The sequence below is a fragment of the Oryctolagus cuniculus genome, chromosome 13 (assembly GCF_964237555.1).
Source record: "Oryctolagus cuniculus chromosome 13, mOryCun1.1, whole genome shotgun sequence".
Taxonomy (NCBI): domain Eukaryota; kingdom Metazoa; phylum Chordata; class Mammalia; order Lagomorpha; family Leporidae; genus Oryctolagus; species Oryctolagus cuniculus.
In genome coordinates this window covers 50,342,035-50,365,603 of record NC_091444.1, presented here as the reverse complement: position 1 = coordinate 50,365,603, position 23,569 = coordinate 50,342,035, and the positions used below count along the sequence as shown (strand labels likewise).

The window sequence follows — 23,569 nt, the reverse complement described above, 5'->3', positions numbered from 1 at the left end:
CTTTACATAATCTCCTATATTTTACAAAGTTAGCAGAATAAAAGAGAAAAAAATTTTATTTTTCTTTTAAAGATTTACTTATTGGGGCTGGCGCTGTGACATAGCAGGTAAAGCTGCCACCTTTAGTGCCAGCATCCCCTATTGGCGCTAGTTCGATTCCTGGCTGCTCCACTTCCGATCTAGCTCTCTGTTATGGCATGGGAAAGCAGTAGAAGATGGCCCAAGTCCTTGGACCCCTGCACCTACCTGGGAGACCCAGAAGAAGCTTCTGGCTCCTGGCTTTGGATCAGCACGGCTCTGGCCATTGTGGCTAACTGGGGAGTGAACCATTGGATGTAAGATCTCTCTCTCTCTCTCTCTCTCTCCCCCCCCTCTGCTCCTTCTTTCTCTGTATAACTCTGACTTTCAAGTAAATAAATGAATCTTTAAGAAAAAAGATGTACTTATTTATTTGAAAGGTAGAGTTAGAAAGAGAGAGAGAAAGAGAGAGAAGAGACAGAGAGAGATCTTCCATCTGCTGGTTCACTTCCCAAGTGGCTGAAATGGCAAGGATTGGGCCAGGCTGAAGCCAGAAGCCAGGATCTCCTTCTGGGTCTCCCATGTAGGTGCAGGCCCCAAGGACCTGGGCCATCCTCCACTGCTTCCCCAGGTGCATTAGCATGGAGCTGTATTGGAAGTGGAGCAGCCGGGACCCAAACCGGCACCCATATGGGATGTTGGTGCTGCAGGTCGCAGCTTAACCCCTGAGCCACAGCGCTGGTCCCCAGAAAAAATGATCAGCGTTTTATATTTACGCACATTTCCAGAGCTTATTTCTTTCTGAAGGTTCACATTATCATCCAGGGCCTTTTACCCCGAAGGAAATCCCCTTATATTTTTTCAGCGGCAGATATGATCCTAGTCAATCTCCCAGGCTTCGTTTATCTGAAAATATCTTTATTGTTCCTCCATTTTTGTGATTTTGCTGGAAAAACAAAATGATGACTGAATGTGTTTTTCTTTTGACCTTTTGTATGACTGCCTCTATCATCCATTATTTCTGATAAGTCACTTCAATTGCATTATTGTTGCTTCCTGTAGATAATGTTATTTTTCTCATGTCACTTTTTCTCTTTTCCTTTGAACAATTCAACTCTGATGTGCCCAGGTATCTTTTCATGTCTCATGTGATCTTGGTGCATAAGAAATGTTATCAGTTGCTTGGCAGCTCATTTATACTATGCCGAATTTAGAGATAGCAGGGCATGAATTTTGGGTGTAGCAACACCTCAAGCGTATGTCACACAGGTGATGATGGGTGTAATTAGGGGGGCTATAAATCCTCATTTTCCAAAGAAAGTTCCAGTTCACATCTGCTCTCCTGCTGTAATAATTAACATCACTCTTATTACACCTAGAGGCTTTTGGTTTGAGTGATAAATTGTAAAATAACTCTAATTACAGTCAGTCAAACTCATGCATGTGAAACATCTTCGTTGGCTTGTGGGTATCACTTATCAGACCGTAGAATTCAGAAATAGAAGCTGCACGCACACTCTTCCTCGTGGTTCTGGGCTCACGATCATGAGTCTGTCCACCTAACCTCATCGAGAGCTCAGAACTGATTCTTCTATAACCCTTACGTTCCCACAATGAAGAACAGAGGTAAAGCAAATGCATTTGATAAGATCTAACTCTTTCAGGTATTTAGAAAAACACTGGCTTTTGCAGGGAATGAGAAAAGAGAATGAGCCTTAGGTAGTGAGTGCCTGTTCCGGGTCAAGCACTGTGACAGGTGATTTCTGCTCACGACTGAATGTTCACCGCAAGATCCCTGCAGAGTTGAGGAAATTAAGTCTTAGAGACGTTAACAAGTTTCCCAGGGACACACAGCTGGAAGGGGAAGCAGGATGCCCTCCTCACAGACACCAGCATGTGCCCTTCCAGTCCTGGAAAAATCAGGCGAGAAATGGCTGTGTGCTTGTGGACATAACGACCTCAAAGTACGCCGCAGAGAGAACAGTAGGAGAAGGGGCTCCGGCAGTGAGGACCCCTGCAAGTTTCATCTCTGAGCAGGGTTCACAGTCACAACATTTAACACGCAGTATGGTGGCAGCATGAGCCCATGGGAGCGGGCACAAAGCAAGCATAAGAGGTGGCGGGCACGTGGCCGTCCTGGTGTGCTCCCCCTCAGGGCCTGATCCTAGGACTGCTCCTGTCCTGTGTTCACTGCTGGGAAGCCCAGGAAATGGTTGGGAAAGGAAGGAAGAAACCATGGTGCCCCAGCTTCGTTAGCCAGAGTAGGAGACCAGGTTATTGGGAAGCTTCACTGCTAACTTGCCCTTCCTTCCAGTCTTTCCCCCACAGCCCTCTTGTCATCTCCTGGCCCTCATCTTGCACCTCACCTGCCACAAGAAGAGAGAGCCAGTGTTTACGCATACTATTTTTTATTATGCTGCTTCCCATTATTCTAATTCAGTGAGAGTTCCCATTTGGTGCCAGAAAGCCAAAGTGAGGCACAAAGCATTTGTCTTCTCATGCAAAGCTTTGGACACAAAGGCTGTCTGGACCGGATGGACTGTCTTAATTACCAGCTCTTGGAGGAGGAAGAGGTAGAGATTTTCATGTTGATCCACTTTTATTAGAGGCTAGAATACTCTGATGTCTGCCCCAATGAGGAGACACACATAGCGATGTAGAAAATGCTTAGCTAAGACCTCACACCTTGACCTTCTCATCCAATTCCGCACACGCATGTTTAGGAAAACATCATCTTATAGAGACTATCTGAATCTGATGATTGAAGCTACATTGAAGCCAGGATTCCAGGGACTGGAGCTTTGAATAATTATTAGCAGGCAAAGGTAGGGGGAGCAGAGGGAGGAAATGCTAGCTGGCTGCAAGGGGCAAGGAGTCCCATCCATTACCCTAAGGCAGTGATCGTACAAGGAAGTAGTGCAAACCAGAGAATGGAGCTGAATCTGTGTCATTCTTCCCAGATCAAGGTGGGGGAGGGGAGAGCTGGACGACAGGGCAGGGAGAGCCTTGGACATGACTGACAGCTCTGCGGCCGTGGCAGTTCTGAAGTTCGTGCTCCAAAAGCCAAGACGCAGCTGGGCAGGCTGTATCCACAGCAGGAGAGCCTTAGATGTTCATTGTCAAGTTGATGAACTAGGAATAAAAGAAACAGAAACAGAGGGGAGAGAGAGAGAGAGAAATGAGGGCTTTCGTTATTCCACACCCTTACCAGGCACAGGAGTGGTCCCAGTTTGATTAGGCCATAGGAGCTCTGCTCTCTGGTCATTTTCGCTACAAGCCTGGATTCCTGCCTCAACAGGAAGCTCTGTGTGTGTGTGTGTGTGTGTGTGTGTGCGTGTGCTTAGAGTAAATGAATTTTCCTCACTTGAAATTGTCCAGAGATCCTTTCTGATTGAACGCGCATGAAGCACAGAGGGTGGGACAGAGAGAGGTGGAACTGCTTTCTCCTTGTCAACAGGACAGCCTCGCTGGGGCACTGTGGGCAGAAACTGTTCTCCTCTGGCGCGGGGCGGCCTCCCCGGGCGGGGGTGGGAGGAAGGCGACCCTACATCACAGAGGGGCTGCAGGAAGAGCAGCAGGTTCTGTGGCCGGTGGACAGAGTGGGACTTCCTCCTCACTTCTTGTCCTTGCAGAAACGGAAGGGAAACCCCACCACAGAAATCACAGAGGGAAAGTGCTGCAGTCTGCCTTGTGTCCCCAGTGTCCTCAGACTGTAACGCCTGGGGATCCTGTGAAAACCAGCTCGTGATGGAGTCGGTCTGGGGCAGCGCCTGGGACTCTGCACTTCTGTCAAGCTCCCGGAGGCGATGCCCAGGCAGCTGGCCCACAGACCACGCTCTGAGCGGCAGGAGAGAGGACCGCTGAAATGCCCTGGCACTGAAGTCCTTCCTCCACGGCTCTGGAACTCGGACCCATGCTCTCCCAGCCCCACCATCATCACCGGCATTTCACAGGGTTCCGGTGCACACGTGCGCACACACACACACACACTGCGGGAACCACAGGGCAACATGAGCAAGGGGAGTGAGCAAGTTGGAAGCCAGAAAGCAGGCAGGCTGAGGAGCCCACCTGATTTGATTTGTCTATGCCTCAGTTTCCAGCTCTGTGAAATAGGGATACCAGGGTGCTTCGCTCTCAGGATTATTGGAGTGATTATGCATAACACCACCAAAGCATTAGCTGTTTCATTATTGGGATCACCCCCACAGCTAAGTGTTACCCCCGCACACGAAACCACACACTCAGCAAGCATTTGTGCAGGGTGGACTCTGCCGGGCCCTGGCAAGGTCCCTGCACGGCAGATCTGGCTTGGCCATACCTCGTTTATATTGAGATGAATGAACTCCTTGTTCTTCGTACTGAGAGCCTGGAACACCCCTGGGAGGACAGACACGAGAAGGCATCATTGTAGACAAAATTCCTTGGTCAGGTTTGTTGCCGGTGACCAAAGGGCCCTTCTGTGGAGCCTGCGAGGGAGCTGCTCCCTCTGGTGGCAAACAGGGATTGTTCCGGAGAGGCAGGCCGGACAGTTAGCTCCACCGGGCGAAGCTTCTCGCTGTCCTGCGGAAGCCGGTGGTCCCAAGAGTGGTAGCCGAGCTGTCACCAGCAGTGCGCCACTCAGTGTCCCAGCTCCTGGGGCCACACATCTCCCCAGTCTTAACCCCTCGGTGTAACAGGTCCCTGGGAACCCACGGACCCCAGAGAAAAGCATGCGCACATCAAGTTCTGCAGGAGACTGAGCAGGAGTTCTGCAGGAGACTGTCTCTCCAGGAGTCCCTGTTGGGCAGGGGCTGTGGATGAGCCAGGTGAGGAGGGGGTCAGGGCCGAGCTGGGCACGGGGTCTATGCCTCAGGTAAGCTGGACAAAGTGCTTTTCTGTCTGGGCCTCAGCCTTCTTAGGAAGAGGTGGAGCCAACCACCCTTGGCTCCACCTGCCAATCAAGAGCACATCAGGAAGGGGGAGGTGGGCTGTCCTGAAACAACCGAGACCCGCCGGCCACATGCAGTGAGTGGACCTAGTTTGGATCCCAAGTCAACCACAAAGCTGGAAGAGGACGACCTTGACGGGGCACTGGATGGCGCTGAGGATTTCCTGGGAACTTTGTTAGGTGTGCGAATGACGTGACAGTTCTGCTAAAAACAAGCAGCAGTTCAAGATACTTACAGACGAAAGCGCAGGATTTCTGGGAATTGTTACTAAATGCTCCAGGGTGGGGGAAACAAAAGCCAGTCAGTAAGTAGACAGTTCCCGAGGCTGCGGGTGGAGCTCTGAAGCCCCCTGGGAGTCTTTCGGAATCCTGATGCTGTCTGCTGCCTCTGATTCAAGCAGTGTGCTCTCAGCCTCATCATCACAGCGCACACTTAAAACTGCAACGCGTAGCAGCATTGGGGAGGCGCTGCTGTGGAGCCCATGGGGCTCATGGGAAATTATTATTTGAATTTCAGTGGGTGATTGAAAATTTCTTGGTAGTTTAAAACATTTTATTTATTTCACTCATTTGAATCTCAAGGAGAACACACACACACACACACACAGAGAGAGAGAGAGAGAGAGAGAGAGAGAGAGAGAGAGGGAGAGAGAAACGGACAGAAATCTCCCATCCACTGGTTCACTCCCCAAATGCCTGCAAAAGCTGGAGCTCAGCCAACCTGAAGCCAGGATCCCAGAACTCAATCTAGATCTAGGTGAGGGTGGCAGGGACCCAAGTACTAGAGCCATCACTGCACTAGCAGGAAGCTGGATTGGACGCAGAGCCACACCGGAACCCAGGCACTCCAGTATGGGATGTGGGTGTCCCACGCAGTGTCTTAATCACCCAGCAGCCTTGGCAGTTTGAAAAGTTCTGTGGGTGAATCCGGAACTGTGGTATGAGGATTCCAGAACAGAATGAGTTACTATTCTCCCTAATATTCCTCCAGCAAGAGCACAACCTGGACACCCGTGCTGGCAACAATTAGACCTGAGGAGATTTAGAAAAGGAAGGAGTTGGGGCCAGCGCCACGGCACAGTGGGTAAAACCAGCTCCTGCGGCACCGGCATCCCATATGGGTGCTGGTTCAATTCTGGCTGCTCCACTTCTGACCCAGTTCCATGTTGGTGGCCTTGGAGGGCCAGGGGATGGCCCATATGCATGGGCCCCTGCACCCAATGAGGGAGACCCAGAGGAGGCTCCTGGCTCGTGACTTTGGATCGGCCCAGCTCTGGCTGTTGTGGCCGTTTGGGGAGTGAACCAGTGGGTGGAAGAACTAGTTCTTCCTCTGTCTCTCTCTCTCTCTCTCTCTCTCTCTCTGTCTCTCTCTGTCTCTCTCTGTCTCTCTCTCTCTGTCTCTGCAACTCTGCCTTTCAAATACATAAATAAAGCTTAAAAAAATAAGAAAGTGTAAGAGTAGTTGACAAAAGAGCTTTCAAATCTCATTGCTAGGATCTGCTTTGACCACTTGATGCATCCAAATGATTCTTTTTCAGGGGAGGTCTTTCGAGAATGCAACTCTGGCCAGCTACCAGCAGCCACCTGGAGAAAACCCAGCCTCCTGGGTTGACAGACAAAGCCCTTTGGGGGTCTGCTTGCCTCTCTGGTCCATCACATGTTTGTCAACATGTACTCACTGACTACCCATGACTCTCCCAAGGCTGACAGTCTAGTGGAGACATGCTTCAAGCCAGTCATCACAGTGTTTGGTCACCAAAGAATTCCAGGGAGTTCTCACATGGTTACACTGTGTTGTCGAGGATCACAGGCCCTGCCTTGCTTTACCAAGCGCCTTGAAGTTGCCTATCAGACAGATTTTAGGAAATCCCCAGCAGGACTTGTTAGCAATTTATAGGGCCTGGTGTCCAGTGGAAATGCAGGGCCCCCAGCTCAAAACTTAAGAAGACTTTCAAGGTGGCAACACCAGAGCGTTAAAGCAAGCACAGGTTCCTTTGCCCCTGCACAGATGGCAAGACTTGCAGTCTCCCTGGGGCTGAGTGACAGGCTCTGGGCGCACTCACTCGCGTCTTTCAAGCACCTTGTACAGTTCTGGCAGATACGAGGATTAAACGCAAACTCCAAAGAGCACCTGCACCTATTCTCTCTCTGTTGTAGACATCAGAGACTTTGCTGGAGGTAAGTGGGTCAATGTCTAGGGCTTACAGAGGTAGAGGGAAGGGGGAGGAGAAGGCAGGGAGGGAAGGAGAGACTGAGAATCTGTTGCTTCCACAGCCTGTGATGGGATTTGACCTTGGCTCACATGTGAAGCACAAACACCACCCACCTGCAATCCTCTGCAGAGAGAACGTGCATGTGTGAAGGGACTTCAAAAAGGTAATAGAAAAATGGAATTAAAAGATAACTTTATTTTGGTGCAAAAAATTTGAAATCCGTGCATATGAGGGATTCCTAGAAAATGAGTATTATGAAGAACCTATGCATAGATTTCAAGTTGCACGCAAACAAACTTATCTCTTAATTCGCTTGTCCATGAAGGTTCTGAAGTTCCCACGTATGAAGAATGGGTTGCAGAGACAACTTGCACGCTCTGCCCCTCGGCCAACCCCACCCTCGCGGTTGGCCGAGTGGATCAGATGACGCCTCTCGGTGCTCTGTCCTTGCTGCAATTTTTGCCAGGCTCTTTGCTAGATGCTCTCGGGAGGTGATGGAAGGCACCCTGCTGCGAGCTCCCCCTGGGGCCCGGGACACTCACGGCTTGCGTTCTCCAGCCGGACCAGGCAGTTGAGGAAGTCATCGAAGTCCAGCTGGAGCTCCTCGTCTGCGTACCGGAGGACGACCAGCTGCAGGACGTGACTGCCCAGCTGGAAGCCTGGGGAGGGGACAGGATGAGGAGACCTGGGCCCTGCCATTCTGACGAAAGGGAGTCCGTGTCCCAGCCAGCGGAGCGTTGAGTGCCCAGACCTGGCGGGCCCCTGTGCTGGGTCTGGACACCGTGGGAGGGTGTGTGTCTACCCCGGAGCGCAGGGGAGCTCGCAGGCAGGTGTACTTGAACGGCGCCAGAGTTTCACGAATGCGCCGTCTGGATTTTGCTGCCAACGTCCGGCAAAGGGTCTTGCTATGTGAAGGGAAGCTTCCTCTGGGGGAACCTGATGCCGGATGCTGTGAGTGTCCCACCCTCACTCCTGCACCACCTCCCCTCCTGTTCCGGGTCTGAGCCCCCTTCTGGGCCTTGGAGGATTCCAGCTGTGGCACCTGCACCAAGTCAGTTTCGCAAGGACATTTGAACTCAAAGGAGTTGGGGGCCCCAGAAATGTGTTTCTGAGGGGACACTGCTGCCCACAGCGGAGGACACTGCCCCAGGGGCTCAAGTCCCCAGGGGAGTGAGAGTGTTGGGCTGGGGCCGGGAGGCCTGGGTTTGAGGCCGGTGCTGCTTTAGTTGTGAACCCTCGGCTTCACCTCGCTGCACTTTGGCTTCCTCGTTTGTCAGCTGAGTTCCTTCTAGATCTTCTATTTAGTACTTTGATTTCTACTCAGGGCTCTTAGGAGCAACCTTCCCAGGAAGCATTCACCGGATTGGTGAGAAGTATAACCAGGGCTTCCTTGCCTCTTCTTCCCAGTTCCAGCCACAGAAGAGCCCAGGCAGACTGGAGCACAATGGGGCTGGTTGCTGGTCTTGGCCAGAATCTTGGCATCTGTCTCTCAGGGGGATGAAGGAGCAGGGGGGAGACAACCCCTCCTCCACACCACGTGAGGACAGGAAAGACATGGTCATGTCCCTCCTCTCTAAAGAATGACCCTGGGGCCGGCGTTGTGGCGTAGTAGGTTAAGCATCCACCTTTGGTGCCGGAATCCCATATGGGCACTGGTTCAAGTCCTGGCTGCTCCACTTCCGATCCAGTTCCCTGCTGATGGTCTGGGAAAGCAGTAGAAGATGGCCCAAGTCCGTGGGCCTCTGCACCCATGTGGGAGACCCAGAGGGAAGCTCCTGGCTCCTGGCTTTGGATTGGCCCAGCTCTGGCCATTGTGGCCAACTGGGGAGTGAGCCAGCAGATGGAAGAAGACCTCTCTCTCTGTCTTTCCCTCTCTCTGTCTTAATTCTGCCTTTCAAATAAGTAAATAAATCCAAAAAAAAAAAAAAAACAAAAAAAACAGACTGCCTCCCCCGCTCATCCCTCCAGCCCCTAAGAAAATCAGGCACCCCTTTCAGCTGTGGCACATTCCACTCTTATAACTCATCTTGGCCCTTCTCTGTAGGAAGGATCCCGGGTGGTCCTCGCTGCGTGCATTCGACCCCTTGGTCGGACCACCAAGTTGGAAGCGTTTCCAGAACTGTGGTCTCTCCGGGAGGGAACCACACGTGAGCCTCCGCTGGCCCTGCCTTCAGGGCCCAGACGACCCTCACCTGCAGCTTTCAGTGCAGTCCGCAGCTCGTAGGAGGACATGGTGCCCGATCTGTCAGCATCAAACCGAAGGAACAGGTCCTGCAGGGAGGAGAGCAGAGGCACTGAGAACAAGAGCACCCCAAGGGTGACGTAGATGGCAGTGACGGGGTGAGAGCCAGCCTGCCCAAGAGGACAGATTCCCCCACCACCCCCAGGGGCCGCCGAAGCAATGGTCAGGCTGTGCCCTCTTCCTTTTTATTTGAGGAGGAAGCAGTATGGTGCTTCCATTAGCACTGGGAATACATGATGTCTTCCCTTCTCCCCTTCCAGGCCAGGCTCTGCAACGGGTTACTCACAATCCACTGCTTCAGCTTGTTCCAGAACACTTTGAATTCATTGAACTCCAGCTTCCCGTTGCCACTGCTCTGTGCCAGGTAGGTTAAGGGGGTAGGTGGCGTTTCAGCCTGGGACTCCTTGAGGGACCTCAGCTCTGGGACTTGGGCACTGCTCCAGGCAGCATGAGTGACTCAGATCGGGGCCCCTAGGGATGTGGACATCAAGATTGAACCATGAATCCCTGAAAAAGGATGGCAGGGGTGACATGGGGTGGTGCGTGAAGGTTCGAAAAACCACAAAACCAAAACCCTTGGTTCCCACGGAGGGGACTCCCATGTGGCCACAAGATCCCCAAGTTCCTTCGTGAACCCTCCTCCCACTGGACAGTCCTGTGCTTCCTGGATCTGATCCGATTCTAGCCCGGGCTCGCCAGGTCTTCGTGCATTGTGTGAAGACACACAGACATCTTGCTTCAGGATGTTACAGTCCCAGAAAGTGCACGATGCAGAAGCAGTAGCCTGGGATCAATAGCTACTTCTGCTCAAGTATTCGGAAGGATACATCCATTAGGGAAATGATGTTTTTGCAGGAGATCAGGCTCAGCTTCTTGACTTTGATGTCCTTCTCTGAAATCACACAAGAAAGCTTTACTCATTTGACCCCTAATCAGACAACTCTGCTGAGAGCCCAACAGTGTATCTAGATCCAAGCGGACGGGGGCCACGAGGTGGGCATTTTCTTATGACGCCGGTAAGAATAGGTGACATGACCTTTCAAAAAGCAACTTTGAGCCGGCGCCACAGCTCACTAGGCTAATCCTCCGCCTTGCGGCGCCGGCACACAGGGTTCTAGTCCCGGTCGGGGCACCGGATTCTGTCCCGGTTGCCCCTCTTCCAGGCCAGCTCTCTGCTGTGGCCAGGGAGTGCAGTGGAGTAGGGCCAAGTGCTTGGGCCCTGCACCCCATGGGAGACCAGGAGAAGCACCTGGCTCCTGCCATCGAATCAGCGTGGTGTGCGAGCCGCAGCGCACCAGCCGCAGCGGCCATTGGAGGGTGAACCAACGGCAAAGGAAGACCTTTCTCTCTGTCTCTCTCTCTCACTGTCCACTCTGCCTGTCAAAAAAAAAAAAAAAAAAAAAAAAAAAAAAACTTTGCTGAACGTGAAGAAGGCCCTAAAAATGAGAATACTATTTCATGCATTTGTTCTAACTTTAAGAATCCCGATCAACAGAGAAACGATAGATGTTTGAAGTATGGATATATCAATTACCCTAACCTGATCTCATTATACATGTATTAAAATAGCACTGTATTCCATAAGTATGCACAATTATTATGTGTCAATAAAAAATTTTAAAAGTGTGGAATGACATGAGTATTTTTACCATCAGGTTAGTTATAATGGCAAAAACTTAGAAATAATCTAAATGACCAATAGAAGGGTATGGTCAATAAATTACTCTATGCCCATATGATGGAACATTACATAGTCCTGATGAACCATGTTTTCAAAGCACATTTAATGACTTGGGGAGATACTTGCAAAAGTGAAGTTTAAAAGCAGGACTTACAATTGTGGCAGAGGTTTGAACACTCATACACTGCTGGCAGAAGTGTAAAATAGTCACTTTGGAGAACCGTCGGGCAGTTCCTTAAATTATTAAGCCTACAGTGTAATCAGTCATTCTAGAGTGGACTCAGTCATTCTCTGAATGATACACTCAAGAGAAATGAAAACAAATGCCCACCCAAAAAACTTGCTCACGAATCTTCCCAGCAGTATTATTTGTGAAAACAAAAATCTGGCAACAACTCAAATGTCTATTAACTGATCAATGAATAAATAAAATGGGGTCCACCCATACGATAGAATATTACCTGGCTATAAAAAAGCATGAAGTGCTGATACCTGCTATAGCATTGATGAACCTTGAAAATCCAGTGTGTGCTTCCTTTTATATGAAACTTGTAAGAATACATAAAGTTATAAAAACAATAGATTAGTGGTTTCTAGGAGTGAGGAGGAGGATGGGGAAAATGGAGGGTGATGATGAATGGATGTAGGGTAATGAAAATGATCTGAAATAGATTCTGCACCCGTGGCACACACAGAGATTACATACATGTACCTCCATATGCAGACCCACACAGGCATAGACATGCACACATGGCTATTTCTGGGTGGTGAGAGTGTGGTGATTTTTATCTTTATCATTAGGCTTTTCTGTGTTTTGAAATCTAGACCATAAACCCACATCATTTTTGTAATCAGGAAATCAACAGTGAAAGTTATGTTTGAAGTCCCCCTGCAAGTCAGCCCTGGAAAGTGGGTCTGGGGCTCTGAGGAGCAGTGAGAGTCGGGGAGCTAGAGGGAACCCAGCCAATGTCACCCCCTCCACAGGGACTCTGGGGCTCGTAAGGGGGCAGCGCTTACTCTTTTCCAGCACAGCATTTAAAACATATTCAAGCTCCTCTGCTGTCACTTCCATGTCCTGTGGAGATGGAGACAGGTGCTCATTATGGCCCCTTACCCCTTTCTGGTTAGTTTCTACCAGTTCTGAGCTTGCCCAACTTTCCTGAGGACAAGAAACATTCTTGCAAGTGGGGGTGAATTTCAGAATCATCACCCTAAGGTGGTTGACGAAAACTTGCTTCCCCAGCTCCAGAAGCTGCTAGAAATGGGGCCCCACCCAGCCCCACTGCAGCCATCTGCTGTTCTCCAGGACACCCAGGTGAATTTCACATGCAAGGGAATTTGATGCCCTTTTGTCCAGGTGCTCAGCCCCCCGTGTTATGTCACTCTGTCCCTGAAGCTCCTGCACCTGGGCAATGGGGGCTTGGAACGTTCGGCCTGGCCAGCAAGTGTTGATCCAGTGGTCACCAAGTCTCCCTGTCCTGCTTGATTACTGCAGGGCCCAAGGGGCTATTGTCTGAGATTTATCTCCCAGGTGTAGGTTTCACCCCTCCAGGAAGCCCTTTGCATAATTCAGGAGCCTTGGGCAGAGATGGAGGAGCTAATATAGCCATTAGCACCTTGACATGATTTCAACTGTTAGAAGGGGCAGTTTCAGGCAGGCCTGTGGCGTAGCAGGTAAAGCCGCTGCCTGCAGTGCCGGCATCCCATAAGGGTGCTAGTTAAGTCCTGGCTGCTCCACTTCCAATCCGGCTCTCTGCTATGGCCTGGGAAAGCAGTGAAAGATGGCTTAAGTCCTTGGGCCCCTGCACCCATGTGGGAGATCTGGAAGAAACTCTAGCTCTTGGCTTTGGATCGGCCCCGCTCTGGCTGTTGCTGCCATTTGGGGAATGAACCAGCGGACGGAAGACCTTTCTCTCTCTCTGCCTCTGCCTCTCTCTAACTCTGACTTTCAAGTAAAATAAATAAATCTTAAAAAAAAAAAAAAAAAAGAGAGAAGGGGCAGTTTCTAGGAGTAAGACCTCGTCTCTCCACTCAAGGCAGGAAGACCCTAAATTGTGGGAGTCCCTCCTCAAGGTCCCCATTGTGGAAGCTGAGCAGTTGAGAAGGCTTGGAAGGGGGTGAGGGACCAATGGCGGGAAGCAGAAGAGACGTACTGCACTTGCAATTTCATGGTGGTCCTCACTGTCTTGAACCAGAGTTCAGAGCATTCTGATGGCAGTGATTTCTGGACAGAGCTCAAAGGCCCCTCTTCAAGGTTTTCTCCAGCCTCTCAAAAAAGTTCTGAGCCCTTTGGACTCTCTCGTCCCATCAACAGAGGCAGACTGGTATCCGACATGTTGTGGACAAGGCAGTCTTTAGGCCTCGAGTGACCTGGCCTGGTGTCACTTGGCAGCCAACCCTATCTCACCTCCAGGAGGCATTGCTGATGGGTCCCGACCTCTGCTGGGAAGCCAGGCCCAGGCCATCAGCCCGAGGGGGAGACCAGGCCTGGAGGTGTCTTACCTCGCCAGCAACTTTCTCAAACAGGGCCCGGAACTGCTGCTCCTCTTCCGTCTCTTGGCCAGGCGGAGTTGGCTTTGGAGGCTGAAAAATAACCAAAGGGTCTTGCGTGAAAGGACCCACAAAAAAGGGAGTGACATCAGCTTTCCCAAAGAAATAGCAGGGGGCAAAAAAACTGCTGGCTGGAGATGGCGCTGCCCCTGAGGGAGCCCTCCCATGCCCAGCCGCCAGGCCACTGCCTGCAGCATGGGGAGTGGCAGCCTTCACTCCTTGGGAGGGTTCTTTAGAATGCAAGTCTGGAAGGACTTTGTGACTCACTGAGCCCTCCTGCTTTGCAGATGTCCAAAGGCAAAATTCCAGCAAATGAAGCTGAAAGGTCTAGCTGGCTTTTCTTAGTGATGCATGAGGCAGGCAGCGCCCTGGCTATACAGCACAGAAGGAGCTCTGCTGGGCATGGCAGAGCGGTGGGTTTATACCAGGCAGCTTGAGCAGGCTAGGAAACAGCACCATGCAAGCAAGCACACTGCCTAGTGCTTGCTTGTAAGGGTTAAAGTAGAGACCGCAGCTCACTAGGCTAATCCTCCGCCTGCACCGGCATCCTGGGTTCTAGTCCCGGTTGGGGCGCCGGATTCTGTCCCGGTTGCCCCTCTTCCAGTCCAGGCCTGGGAGTGCAGTGGAGGATGGCCAAAGTGCTTGGACCCTGCACCCGCATGAGAGACCAGGAGAAGCACCTGGCTCCTGGCCTCAAATCAGCGCGGTGCGCCGGCCACAGTGCAGCGGCCACTGGGGGGTGAACCAACAGAAAAGGAAGACCTTTCTCTCTGTCTCTCTCTCTCTCACTGTCCACTCTGCCTGTAAAACAAAACAAAACAAAACAAAACAAAACAAAACAAAACAAAACAAAACAGAAAAGCAGAGACCACTTCCTTAATCACACTGGCTGACACTGGCCTCTTGGGGCATTTGCTTGTGGTTTCTCTCTCTCTCTCTCTCTCTCTCTCTCTCTCTCTTTTTTTTTTCCAAAGATTTATTTTATTTACCTGAAAGGCAGAGTGACAGAGAGACAGAAGGAGGGAGACGGAGAGATCTTCCATCAGCTAGTTCACTCGTCCAACAGCTAGAATAGCTGGGGCTGTTCCAGGCTGAAGCAAGGAGCCAGGAACTCCATCTGGGTCTCCCAGTGGGAGGCAGGAGCCCAGGGACTTGGGTGATCTTGCACTACTTTCCCAGGTACCCTAGCAGGAAGCTAGATCAGGAGCAGAGCAGCTGGGACTTGAACTAGGCACTTCAATATGGGACGCCAATGGATTGGCTTAACCGGCCGTGCCACAACGTGGGCCCCTGGTTCCTCAGATAAACAACTTAGCTTTAGTTTGGTGCCATGGATGAGTGACTTCCGTTTGGTTTGGTTTGATGGGCTTGGAGTAGGAGCTCAGTACAAACCAAGACCTCCCATAAATTTTATTCAGCACAGACGAGTAGGCTGAAGGAAGCTGGCCCCAGATTGAGCTGGGCCCCTGCCTTGGGGTGATCGGGCTTCCTGCACTTTGTCTGTCTTAACCACTCATCCCCCTGGCCTGGAGTTACTTGTTTCATCATCTGTATTGATAGATGGTAAAATCTTTCAGGCTACGAGTCTGTTTCTAGCACCAAGCCTTAGTCCTGTGCATGCTAGGAGCCCAGCAAACATGTTGAGTGGCTTTGCTTTTTACTTTTCTGGCAGCACAGAGCAGCGACTTCCCTCCTCAGAGCAGATCTCGGCAGATCCTGGATGCCTCAGTGCCTCTTCAGAGTCTGTAGTTCTTGGGCTGGCACTATGGCATAGTGGGTTAAGCCTCTGCCTGCGGTGCCGGCATCCCATATAGTGCCAGTTCTAGTCCTGGCTGCTCCTCTTCCCTTCTAGTTCTCTGTTTATGGCCTGGGAAAACAGTGGAGGGTGACCCAAGTGTTTGGGCCTCTGCATTCTTACGGGAGACATGGAAGAAGCTCTTGGCTTCAGATTGGCACAGCTCCCGCCACTGCAGCCAAATGGGGAGTGAACCAGCAGATGGAAAACCTCTCTCTCTCTCTCTGTCTCTCCCTTTCTCTGTCTATAACTCTACCTCTCAAATAAATAAATAAATCTTTAACAAATTCTTAAAAAGTCTATAGCTCTTTGACAAGGATAAAACCAACACACATCACCCCTTGCCAGCACACACATACACACACACACACACACTGAGACTGTAGGGAGAAGCAATGTGTTCCCCCAAGGACACAGTAAAAGAATCTACCTGCCTCTCATTTTCTTTTTATGGGTTATTTTTCTTAAGTAAAATCCATGTTTTTATCATCTTCTGAAGCAGCAGCCACCTCTCAGGTAGAGTTAGTAGTACAGAGAAAGATGACCCAAATTGAATTTGATACTGAGCACCTAGCTCATTCCATGCCTGCTTGGGGATTTGAGGGAGTTCAAAGCACACATCTTGGTCCCCAAGAGGTTAGAGTCCTAGAAGCTCACCTGATGGCAGATAACCACCCCCTGGACCTCAGCTTTAAACGACACCATGGTAGAAGGAGGGTCTCCAGTCACCAGCTGGATCCCACCCTCTGCGGCAGCCTCAGCAGACTCACCTCAGGGAGGTCAATGCCTACGTTTCCATCCACATCCCTGTAGGGGCAGAAAACATACTGCCTCAGTGCGCATGACTCCTCGTCGGGATCTGCACAGCTAAGGGGTCCGGAGCTACTGAACGGTCACGTTCCATGGAAGCCCTGCTTGTTCAGTGCTGTTTGCACATCACAACGTCTGCAGACCCCACATGTCAACAGCTACCCCAAACACTCGGACTCTGCCCAGTATGCTGGTAACGGGGGAGCAAGGATGGCCATTGCCCAAGGAGAACTTGCAGGTTCTGAACCTTGAGTAAAAAGCGAAACCATCAGCCTGTTTCCTTGATGCACTTTAACAAGAGCTATTGGTGAAGTCTTTTGAAGAATAGTAGAGACTTGGAGTGGGCATTTGGCAAAGTGGTTAAAATCCTGCTTAGGACCCCCACATATCCAGAGTGCCTGGCTTCCAGTTCCAGCTCCGCTTCTGATTCAGCTTCCTATTAATGCACACCCTGGGAGGCAGCAGAGGATGGCTCAAGTACTTGGGTCATTGCCACCAAAATGGGAAAATGGGAGACGCACATTGATTTGCCGGCTCCTGGCTTCAGCCTGACTCGTCCTCTGCTACTTCAGATAGAAGATCTCTCTCTCTCTCTCTTTGCAAAGTGAACTGAGAAGCTGCCTTGTTGGTTTGTTTTTAAATATTTATTTATTTATTTGAAAGGCAGAGTTTCAGAGAGGCAGAGAGAGAGAGAGAGAGAGAGAGAGAGAGAGAGAGGTCTTCCATCCGCTGGTTCACTCCTCAAATGCCACACTGGCTGGACTTGTGCTGATCCAAAGCCAGGAGCCTGGAGCTTCTTCTGGGTCTCCCATGTGGTTGCAGGGGCCCAAGGGCCTGGGCCATCTTTTATTGTTTTCCCAGGCCATAGCAGAGAGCTGGATTGGAAGTGGAGCAGCCGGGACTCGAACTGGCGCCCATATAGGATGCCAGCACTGCAGGCGGCAGCTCTACCTGCTATGCCACAGCGCCGGCCCCAAGAAGCTGCCTTGTTTCTTAAGTAGAAGGGAAGAAGCCACAGGGCCTTGGCTCCAGCAGTCCCCTGGTGGCTTCTGGAGGAAGGAGCCACTTCAGGAAAAGGGATCCTGGCACCCGCTTCCGATCCTCACCGGGTAATGGCTTTCTTCTCCGAGAAGATTCTCAGACAGAAATCAGCCTCCTGATGGGGCTCGAAAGTGCTGGGGATCAGGATGTAGTCCCCAGGGGGCAGCCTGAAGCGGCCGGAGACCTCTCGCAGGTTGATGAACGTTTTGCTCCTGGCCTGGGAAGCGTGGTATTTGAAGAAGTCTTTGTCCAGGTGTCCCTCTCTGCCAGGGCTCTGCAATGAAAGCAGGGGGAGGGGACGCTAGGGAGGGCCGTCAGGCTGGGCTTTCCAGGCCGAGTCTGGGGACTGGCCAGCGAGTCTCGGCTGAGAATGGAGAACTCGGGTGGGAGAGGCTGAGCGCCCTCTGACTCCCGCTTACCTGGTAAATGGCGTAGCCGATGGTCAGCACGTCGGCGCCCAGTCTCTTAAGTTTCCTTCGATCTTTCTGCATGAGGGCTACAAGGAAAGTGCATTCCTCTTGCCCCTCGTCTGTCTCAGTCAGGGACAGTCTGATTTGTGGATTGGTCCAAAAAGTATCTGCCATTTGAAAGAGACAGATTAGTTTTTCTTCCTTGAAAACAAAAACCAAAAGGATATGCACGCACACATGGACACACACACACACTCCCCCATCGCCTGTGGCCAGATCCTCCCGGCCTGGAGAAAACAGCATCTTCTCTCCTGCCCTCAGCAGCACTCTACCCTACTCTCCATGACCCCCAGTGAGAAGGTGGAGTCCCCCCTCTCCTTCACATCCACGGTCTCTCAGCCGCTCCTCACGCGGCTTCGCAATGACATTCTTCGGCTCAAGTTTATTCTATGTTCCCCCTTGGGCATAACAAAGCAGGGTGTGGGGAACCTGTGGTTGTCCCCTGGTATCCCTTTATTGGTTGTGCAATGTGAGTGAGTTTGAGCTCACTCCCAGCTCAGGGATGAACACTGGTTCTCCAAGTCTTTCTTGCTGAAGAGAATTTGAACAAAGCCAATCAGCTCATGCCATTCACCAGGCAATATTGGTTCCAGAAATTTCCAGTTAGAGGATTTTTTTCTTTGATGTTGCCCCCAGTAGCTCTCGCTGTGCATATGAATGAGAACTCAGGAAGCCCTGGATGTTTCTGGCTGTTCTCTTGTGATTATAAAGAAAGCCAGACAGAGGACGAGGGGAGAGTGGGGAATTACAGAGGGACTCAGAGCCCTGATAGAACTGCGCCTGAAGCCTGCACTACTGCTGTGAGCTTTTCAGTTACATAGGACAGTAAATCCTTTCTACTGTTAGGCTGATGTGAATCGTGCTTTTCTATTTCTCCTAATGGAAAATAACTTCAGTGGTAAAACAAAGGAGTTTGCCTGAGCACTTGTTACTCCTACTAAATCTCTACAGCCCTCTTCTCTGGGTCAGCCCTGGAATCTTACTGTCTAACTCATGTTTCAGGCTTTCTCGTTCCTGGCCCTGATCCTTTGACGTCCCTGGGTTGGACAGGACACTTAGGAATGACAGAGTGACAGGCAGATGACTCACCCAGGAAATTGCGACAGCCCCCAGCTGTGGAGCCCCTAACCCAGCTTCCTTGATGGACAATCACCTCCCACTTGTGCAGAGCGTCCTCCTCCAGGGCGTCTGGAGTGAGATTGCAGATCTCCACTTTGTCAAAGTGGACCTTGAAATCCTTGAACGCCATCCTGCAACAAGGTAGGGAGACACAGTGTGCAGAAGGCCCACGCTGACTGCGTCATCCGCTCCCTCACTCACTCAGTCATCTGACTGCTGGCCTCAAGGTCCAGGGAGACAGAAAATACAAAGACAGCACCAACAAAAGGAAATTCAAGGTGGAAAAATACCGGTTGACTGTGTCTAAGTGCTGCAGAGGAGACTAAAGTCAGTCTGGAGGGTGGGCGTGTAGGGGTTGGGTGCAGTTTTAAACAGGGGGGTCAGGGAAGGCCTTGCTGAGCAGGTTTGTGTTACATGGAGCCCTGACGCACTGAGGCTGGGGCAATGGGGAGCAAGATCCTGAGGCAGGTAGGTGCCTGAGGTGCTCCTGGCATCCCAAGGAGGCCAATGAAGCTGGCATCCGGCATCGGTAAGGGATAGGGCTGGGCAGGGGCAGGTCAGGAGGTGTAAGGATTTGGGCTGTGCCCCTGAGAAGATCCATAGCTGCGATGATGAGAGCAGACCTCAGGGACACAGGTAGTCCCACTGCCCTGGTCCTGGCATGAGCTGCCTGGAGGGAGGCCCCTGCTAAGTCCTGCCCTTGCATTTCCCGCACCCACCGCCCCTCGTCACCACAGTGTGATAGGAAGCGGGGTCTTTGGGAACCGTTAAGTCACGAGGGTGGAACCCTCTTGAGTGGGATCAGAGCCTTCGAGAAAGATCAGTGCTCGCTGCCTCCACCAGGAGAGGGCACTCCCAGAGGGCACCACCTGTAAAGCAGAGCAATCGCCCACCAGCCGCTGAAGCTCCCCCGGTCGTGATCTGGGGCACCCCAGCCCCCAGAACCAGGAGGAATACATGTGCGTCCTTCAGAAAGCCCAGTGCACGGTGGTCTAGCATATGCGCAGCCCCGCGCGGACTAAGGCAACCATGAAAACAAGGGGAGAACAGACGCCTGCGGAGGAACACCAGCGTGTCATGGCTTTGCTTTTGTACTTCAAAAAGGCTACTAGCAAGAGATGAGCTCAGGCAAGAATCGACCTGGAGCACACGAAACGGAATAAAGCCAGAAACAGAACTGCATGGGACGAGCTTCTGGCTCCCAAACAGGAAGAACCAAGATGGACAAAATAGCCCAGGAGTGGAGGCCCACTAATGGTGTTCAGGTAGATGAAGAGACAGTCCAGAGTAGGAGTAGGAATGCTCAGGCTTCTATTTGAGAGGCTCGTGGGGTTGCTGCCTTCGAGGGCCCCTGTCCATGTGCTGGGCACGGTGGGGAGCAGACCTCACTGGCAGCACAGCTGTGCAACCTCAAATTCACTGTGCAAACTTGGAGGATGGGGAGCTCAGGGGAGGGAGGTCGGAATGCAGGTCAGTGGCTCTGACCTGTCTTCTGATGGCACTGACTCCCTGGGACCCTTAAATAAACCCGACAGACATCACTGAGAGTAATTTTCATGCCAGCTGGAATAGGTGTGAGGGGGTTTGAGATTCTTGACTTAGGGAGGAAGGAAGGGAGGGAGGGAGGGAGAGAGGGAGGGAGGGAGGAAGAAGGAGAATGGTGCTTCCTATTCCAGGACCTTGGGGCACACTCACACCTGTTAGGCGGTTAACACAGAAATGGAAACAGAGATGAGTACCGCACCAGAACTCCCCGTCGTCCAGAGTCATGTGACACAGGCGCTTTTGTTCATCCAGGTCAACGGAGCGCCACTCGGGAGAGCTGGGAGCAAACAGAATCGTGTTCAGGCTGAGGCCGTGACAGCAGTCCTGGAGTGGTGGACGGCCCCTCGCTGGGTGCACGGCATGAGGTTCTGTGGGGGACAAGTCCTACTCACGGGTCCCCGAAATGCACCAGGGGTGCACAGGTTGGTCAGACACGAGGGCTGCGCAGGAGGTACACGTCCCAGAGTTGATGGGGGACAATCCCTTGGGGCCGGTTGAACTTCCCCCATGGAAGACTGTGCTGACAATCACAGTAGAATGGTAAGGGGGGTGCGGAAGAGCCCCGTCGGGAGCCACGGATTGACAGGCTCTTGTTCTTGGACTCCGGCATTTATGTGGCCTTGCGCAGTGCCGGACGGCTCGGTTTATGGGCTGACGCTTCAGCAACCACCTTGTGGTTCTCCATGCTTGCCCCGTTATGTACCAAGCACGTTCCTGACGTGCCCTCACTAGGAAGTCAGGATTCTATGAGGTGGACCCCAAGGGACAACGGAGGGGCGGGGTGGAGCCATGGACAAGCTCTCAGGGGACAGCTGGTGAGGGAGCAGCCGCCCACCACCCTGCAAACGCAGGGATCACGCTCCGAGGCCACTGTGTTTTTTTTTTTTTAAATTCCCCAAAGCTGCCTCCAAATACAGGGACCCCCCTCTTATCTGTGTGGGATAGGGTCCAACAGCCCCAATGAGTACTGGAAATTTTGAACCACATCAAACCCTACAGAGACTATGTGTTTTCCTATACATCCACACCAGCGATAAAGTTTAATTTATGAATTAGGCCCAGAGGGGGATTCGCAATAGTAACTAATAATAAAATAGGATAGTTATAACGATACACTCTTATGAAAGATGTATTGACTGTGGCTTCTCTATCTCTAAATGTATCCCTATATGTAAACCTTAGCAACCTCAGAACTCAATGTTTCCCCCTTCCTTAGTAACTTGAGAACTTTTACCTTTTCACTTAAAGGAGGCACCTTATGGTGTCTCTCTGGCACATCCAAATTGTCAGCATCACTACTCTTGTGTTTTGGAGTCATTATCGAGTCAAATCAGGCTTCCTTGAACACAAGCATTTTGAGACCACAGCAGACAAATGGGTGGGTACTGTCTGCAGTGTGGAGGTGTAGGACAAAGCGGGAGACAAAGCAGGCCAGTGTTTCAGCACACCTCTGAGAACTCCATCGAAAACGTCTGCATTGTTGATTTCTCTGATTTTCTGTTTAACACTGTGTTTTCAGACTGCGACTAACTACAGGTAGCTGAAGCAGCAGGGATGGAAATCACAGATAGGTGGGAATTAGGTGCTGCTGGAATCATGGTGGCAGCTTCATCTCCACCCTGCAGACCTGGACTGAACCTGCAGCGGTGGCGAGGGGTGGTGGGCGCAGGAAGTCCAAGGGGAGGACTTAGCAGGGGCCTCCCTCCAGGTGGCTCGTGCCAGGATTAGGACAGTGGGACTAAGAACCACGAGTCAGTTTCTCATCACTATCAAGTACACCCCAAAGATGCTAGGTAGGAGGGGAGGAAGCCGCCTTGGCTCACAGTTTGGAAGTTTGCAGCCCAAGACTGGGCGGGCCCTGTTGGTTCAGCTGTCTCCGGGGGCTGGAGGCTGGCAATGGCGGAGCGTGCCTGGAGGGCTGGTCACAACCCAGGAAGCGGGGCAGGACCCTGAATAGGAGTCCAGGGAGAATTGTAGACAAGCCACGCCTCCTTCACACGGCCACTGGAGCCAGCCCTGGCCCCACACACTCTGGAAACCTGGCAGAGAGACAGCCTAGCGTGACTGACCTGTCACTCCAGGACCCGTTCCACTCCACATGGCCCCAGGGGTTCCGGACTCTGATGAGCTCCACTTTCTGGCCTCGGAAGTTTACCTAGAAGGGAAAGGCATGAGGAAACGGGAAATGACCAATCCAGTGGAGATGTGCTACCTTCACCGCTGGACACCAGAGCTAGCACAGCTCTGGAAAGAGATAAAAGCTTGTCAATTCTTAACGGACCCTTGGGTTTCCTAATACCCACCGATATACCCAGCACCCACCCTAATACCCAGCACGGCCAACGATACCACATGCATCACTTCAGAATGGTTTTGCCACACGTGGGACCCAGAGTTTAGACATTAGTTCATGTACATCTTCACATCAATGAGTCTTTTCCTCTAGACTAGAATCTCCAAGTCTCATTGGTTGGAGCGTCCCTGGCTTCTAGCACTGTGGGTGGTAGAGTTGCCCTCAGGGCTGGCGCTGTGCTGTAGCAGAATAAGCTGCGGCTTGTGACAGCCTACACGGGAGGTATCACCCTACACAGGAGTGCGGGTTCATCCCATTGGGGCGCCAGTTGAGTTTCAGCTGCTCCGCTTCCAATCCACTCCCGGCTAATGTGCCTGGGAAAGCAGCAGAAGATGGCTCAGGTACTTGGCCCCCTCCCACCCACCTGGGAGACCCAGATGGAGTTCCAGGCTTCTGGCTTCAGCCAGGCCTAGCGAGTGTTAGCCCTTGTGGCCACTCAGGGAGTGAACCAGCAGATGGAAGACTCTCTCTGCCCCTCCTTCTCTGCCTTCCATAACTCTGCCTTTCAAGTAAATCATAAAATAAGGATTTAAATAACAGCAAAACCAAAGAAGGCTTTTTTTCTTCTAAACCCAATATTCCACCTTTTCAGGTGTCATGTAAGGGTTCTTGCTCTTGGCATTGATAACCCCTGAACCAAGAAAGAGAGACGATTCAGTCATGCCTTTATACTCTGCCCTGGAGCAGGAAAGAGGGTCAATACATTTGAGAAAGATTTTGGGGAAATGAAAGATTTCTACCCACCAACTGATCAGAAACTTCCGCTATCATAAAGCTTTGTCCTCTTGCCCTTGGTGTCAGTTGT

General features: G+C 51.6%; 1 protein-coding gene and 1 long non-coding RNA gene across 4 annotated transcripts in view; one reads left to right on the top strand and one right to left on the bottom strand.

Annotated features, from left to right (window-relative positions):
• Positions 1 to 23,569, top strand: part of LOC138844869 (uncharacterized) — a 38,517-nt gene that overhangs the window by 10,128 nt on the left and 4,820 nt on the right. For 2 of the 3 annotated variants that reach the window (XR_011381273.1, XR_011381271.1), the window contains exon 2: positions 9,661 to 9,764. This is a non-coding gene — a long non-coding RNA (uncharacterized lncRNA). Of the gene's footprint in view, positions 1 to 9,660; positions 9,765 to 20,663; positions 20,834 to 23,569 lie in introns of all 3 variants that reach the window. The other variant, XR_011381272.1, reaches the window with a different exon arrangement.
• The window catches only part of CAPN9 (calpain 9), a 44,964-nt gene continuing 23,987 nt past the window's right edge, over positions 2,593 to 23,569 (bottom strand). The window contains exons 8-21 of the mRNA XM_070054954.1: positions 22,481 to 22,566; positions 20,611 to 20,688; positions 18,837 to 18,997; positions 17,697 to 17,854; positions 17,343 to 17,551; positions 16,197 to 16,233; positions 13,584 to 13,664; positions 12,099 to 12,156; positions 10,228 to 10,292; positions 9,687 to 9,755; positions 9,351 to 9,429; positions 7,701 to 7,817; positions 4,337 to 4,395; positions 2,593 to 3,150 (exon numbers count right to left, since the gene is read on the bottom strand). Coding sequence (XP_069911055.1) covers positions 3,124 to 3,150; positions 4,337 to 4,395; positions 7,701 to 7,817; positions 9,351 to 9,429; positions 9,687 to 9,755; positions 10,228 to 10,292; positions 12,099 to 12,156; positions 13,584 to 13,664; positions 16,197 to 16,233; positions 17,343 to 17,551; positions 17,697 to 17,854; positions 18,837 to 18,997; positions 20,611 to 20,688; positions 22,481 to 22,566 — 1,284 coding nt within the window. The 3' untranslated portion in view covers positions 2,593 to 3,123. The remainder of the gene's footprint in view (positions 3,151 to 4,336; positions 4,396 to 7,700; positions 7,818 to 9,350; positions 9,430 to 9,686; positions 9,756 to 10,227; positions 10,293 to 12,098; positions 12,157 to 13,583; positions 13,665 to 16,196; positions 16,234 to 17,342; positions 17,552 to 17,696; positions 17,855 to 18,836; positions 18,998 to 20,610; positions 20,689 to 22,480; positions 22,567 to 23,569) is intronic.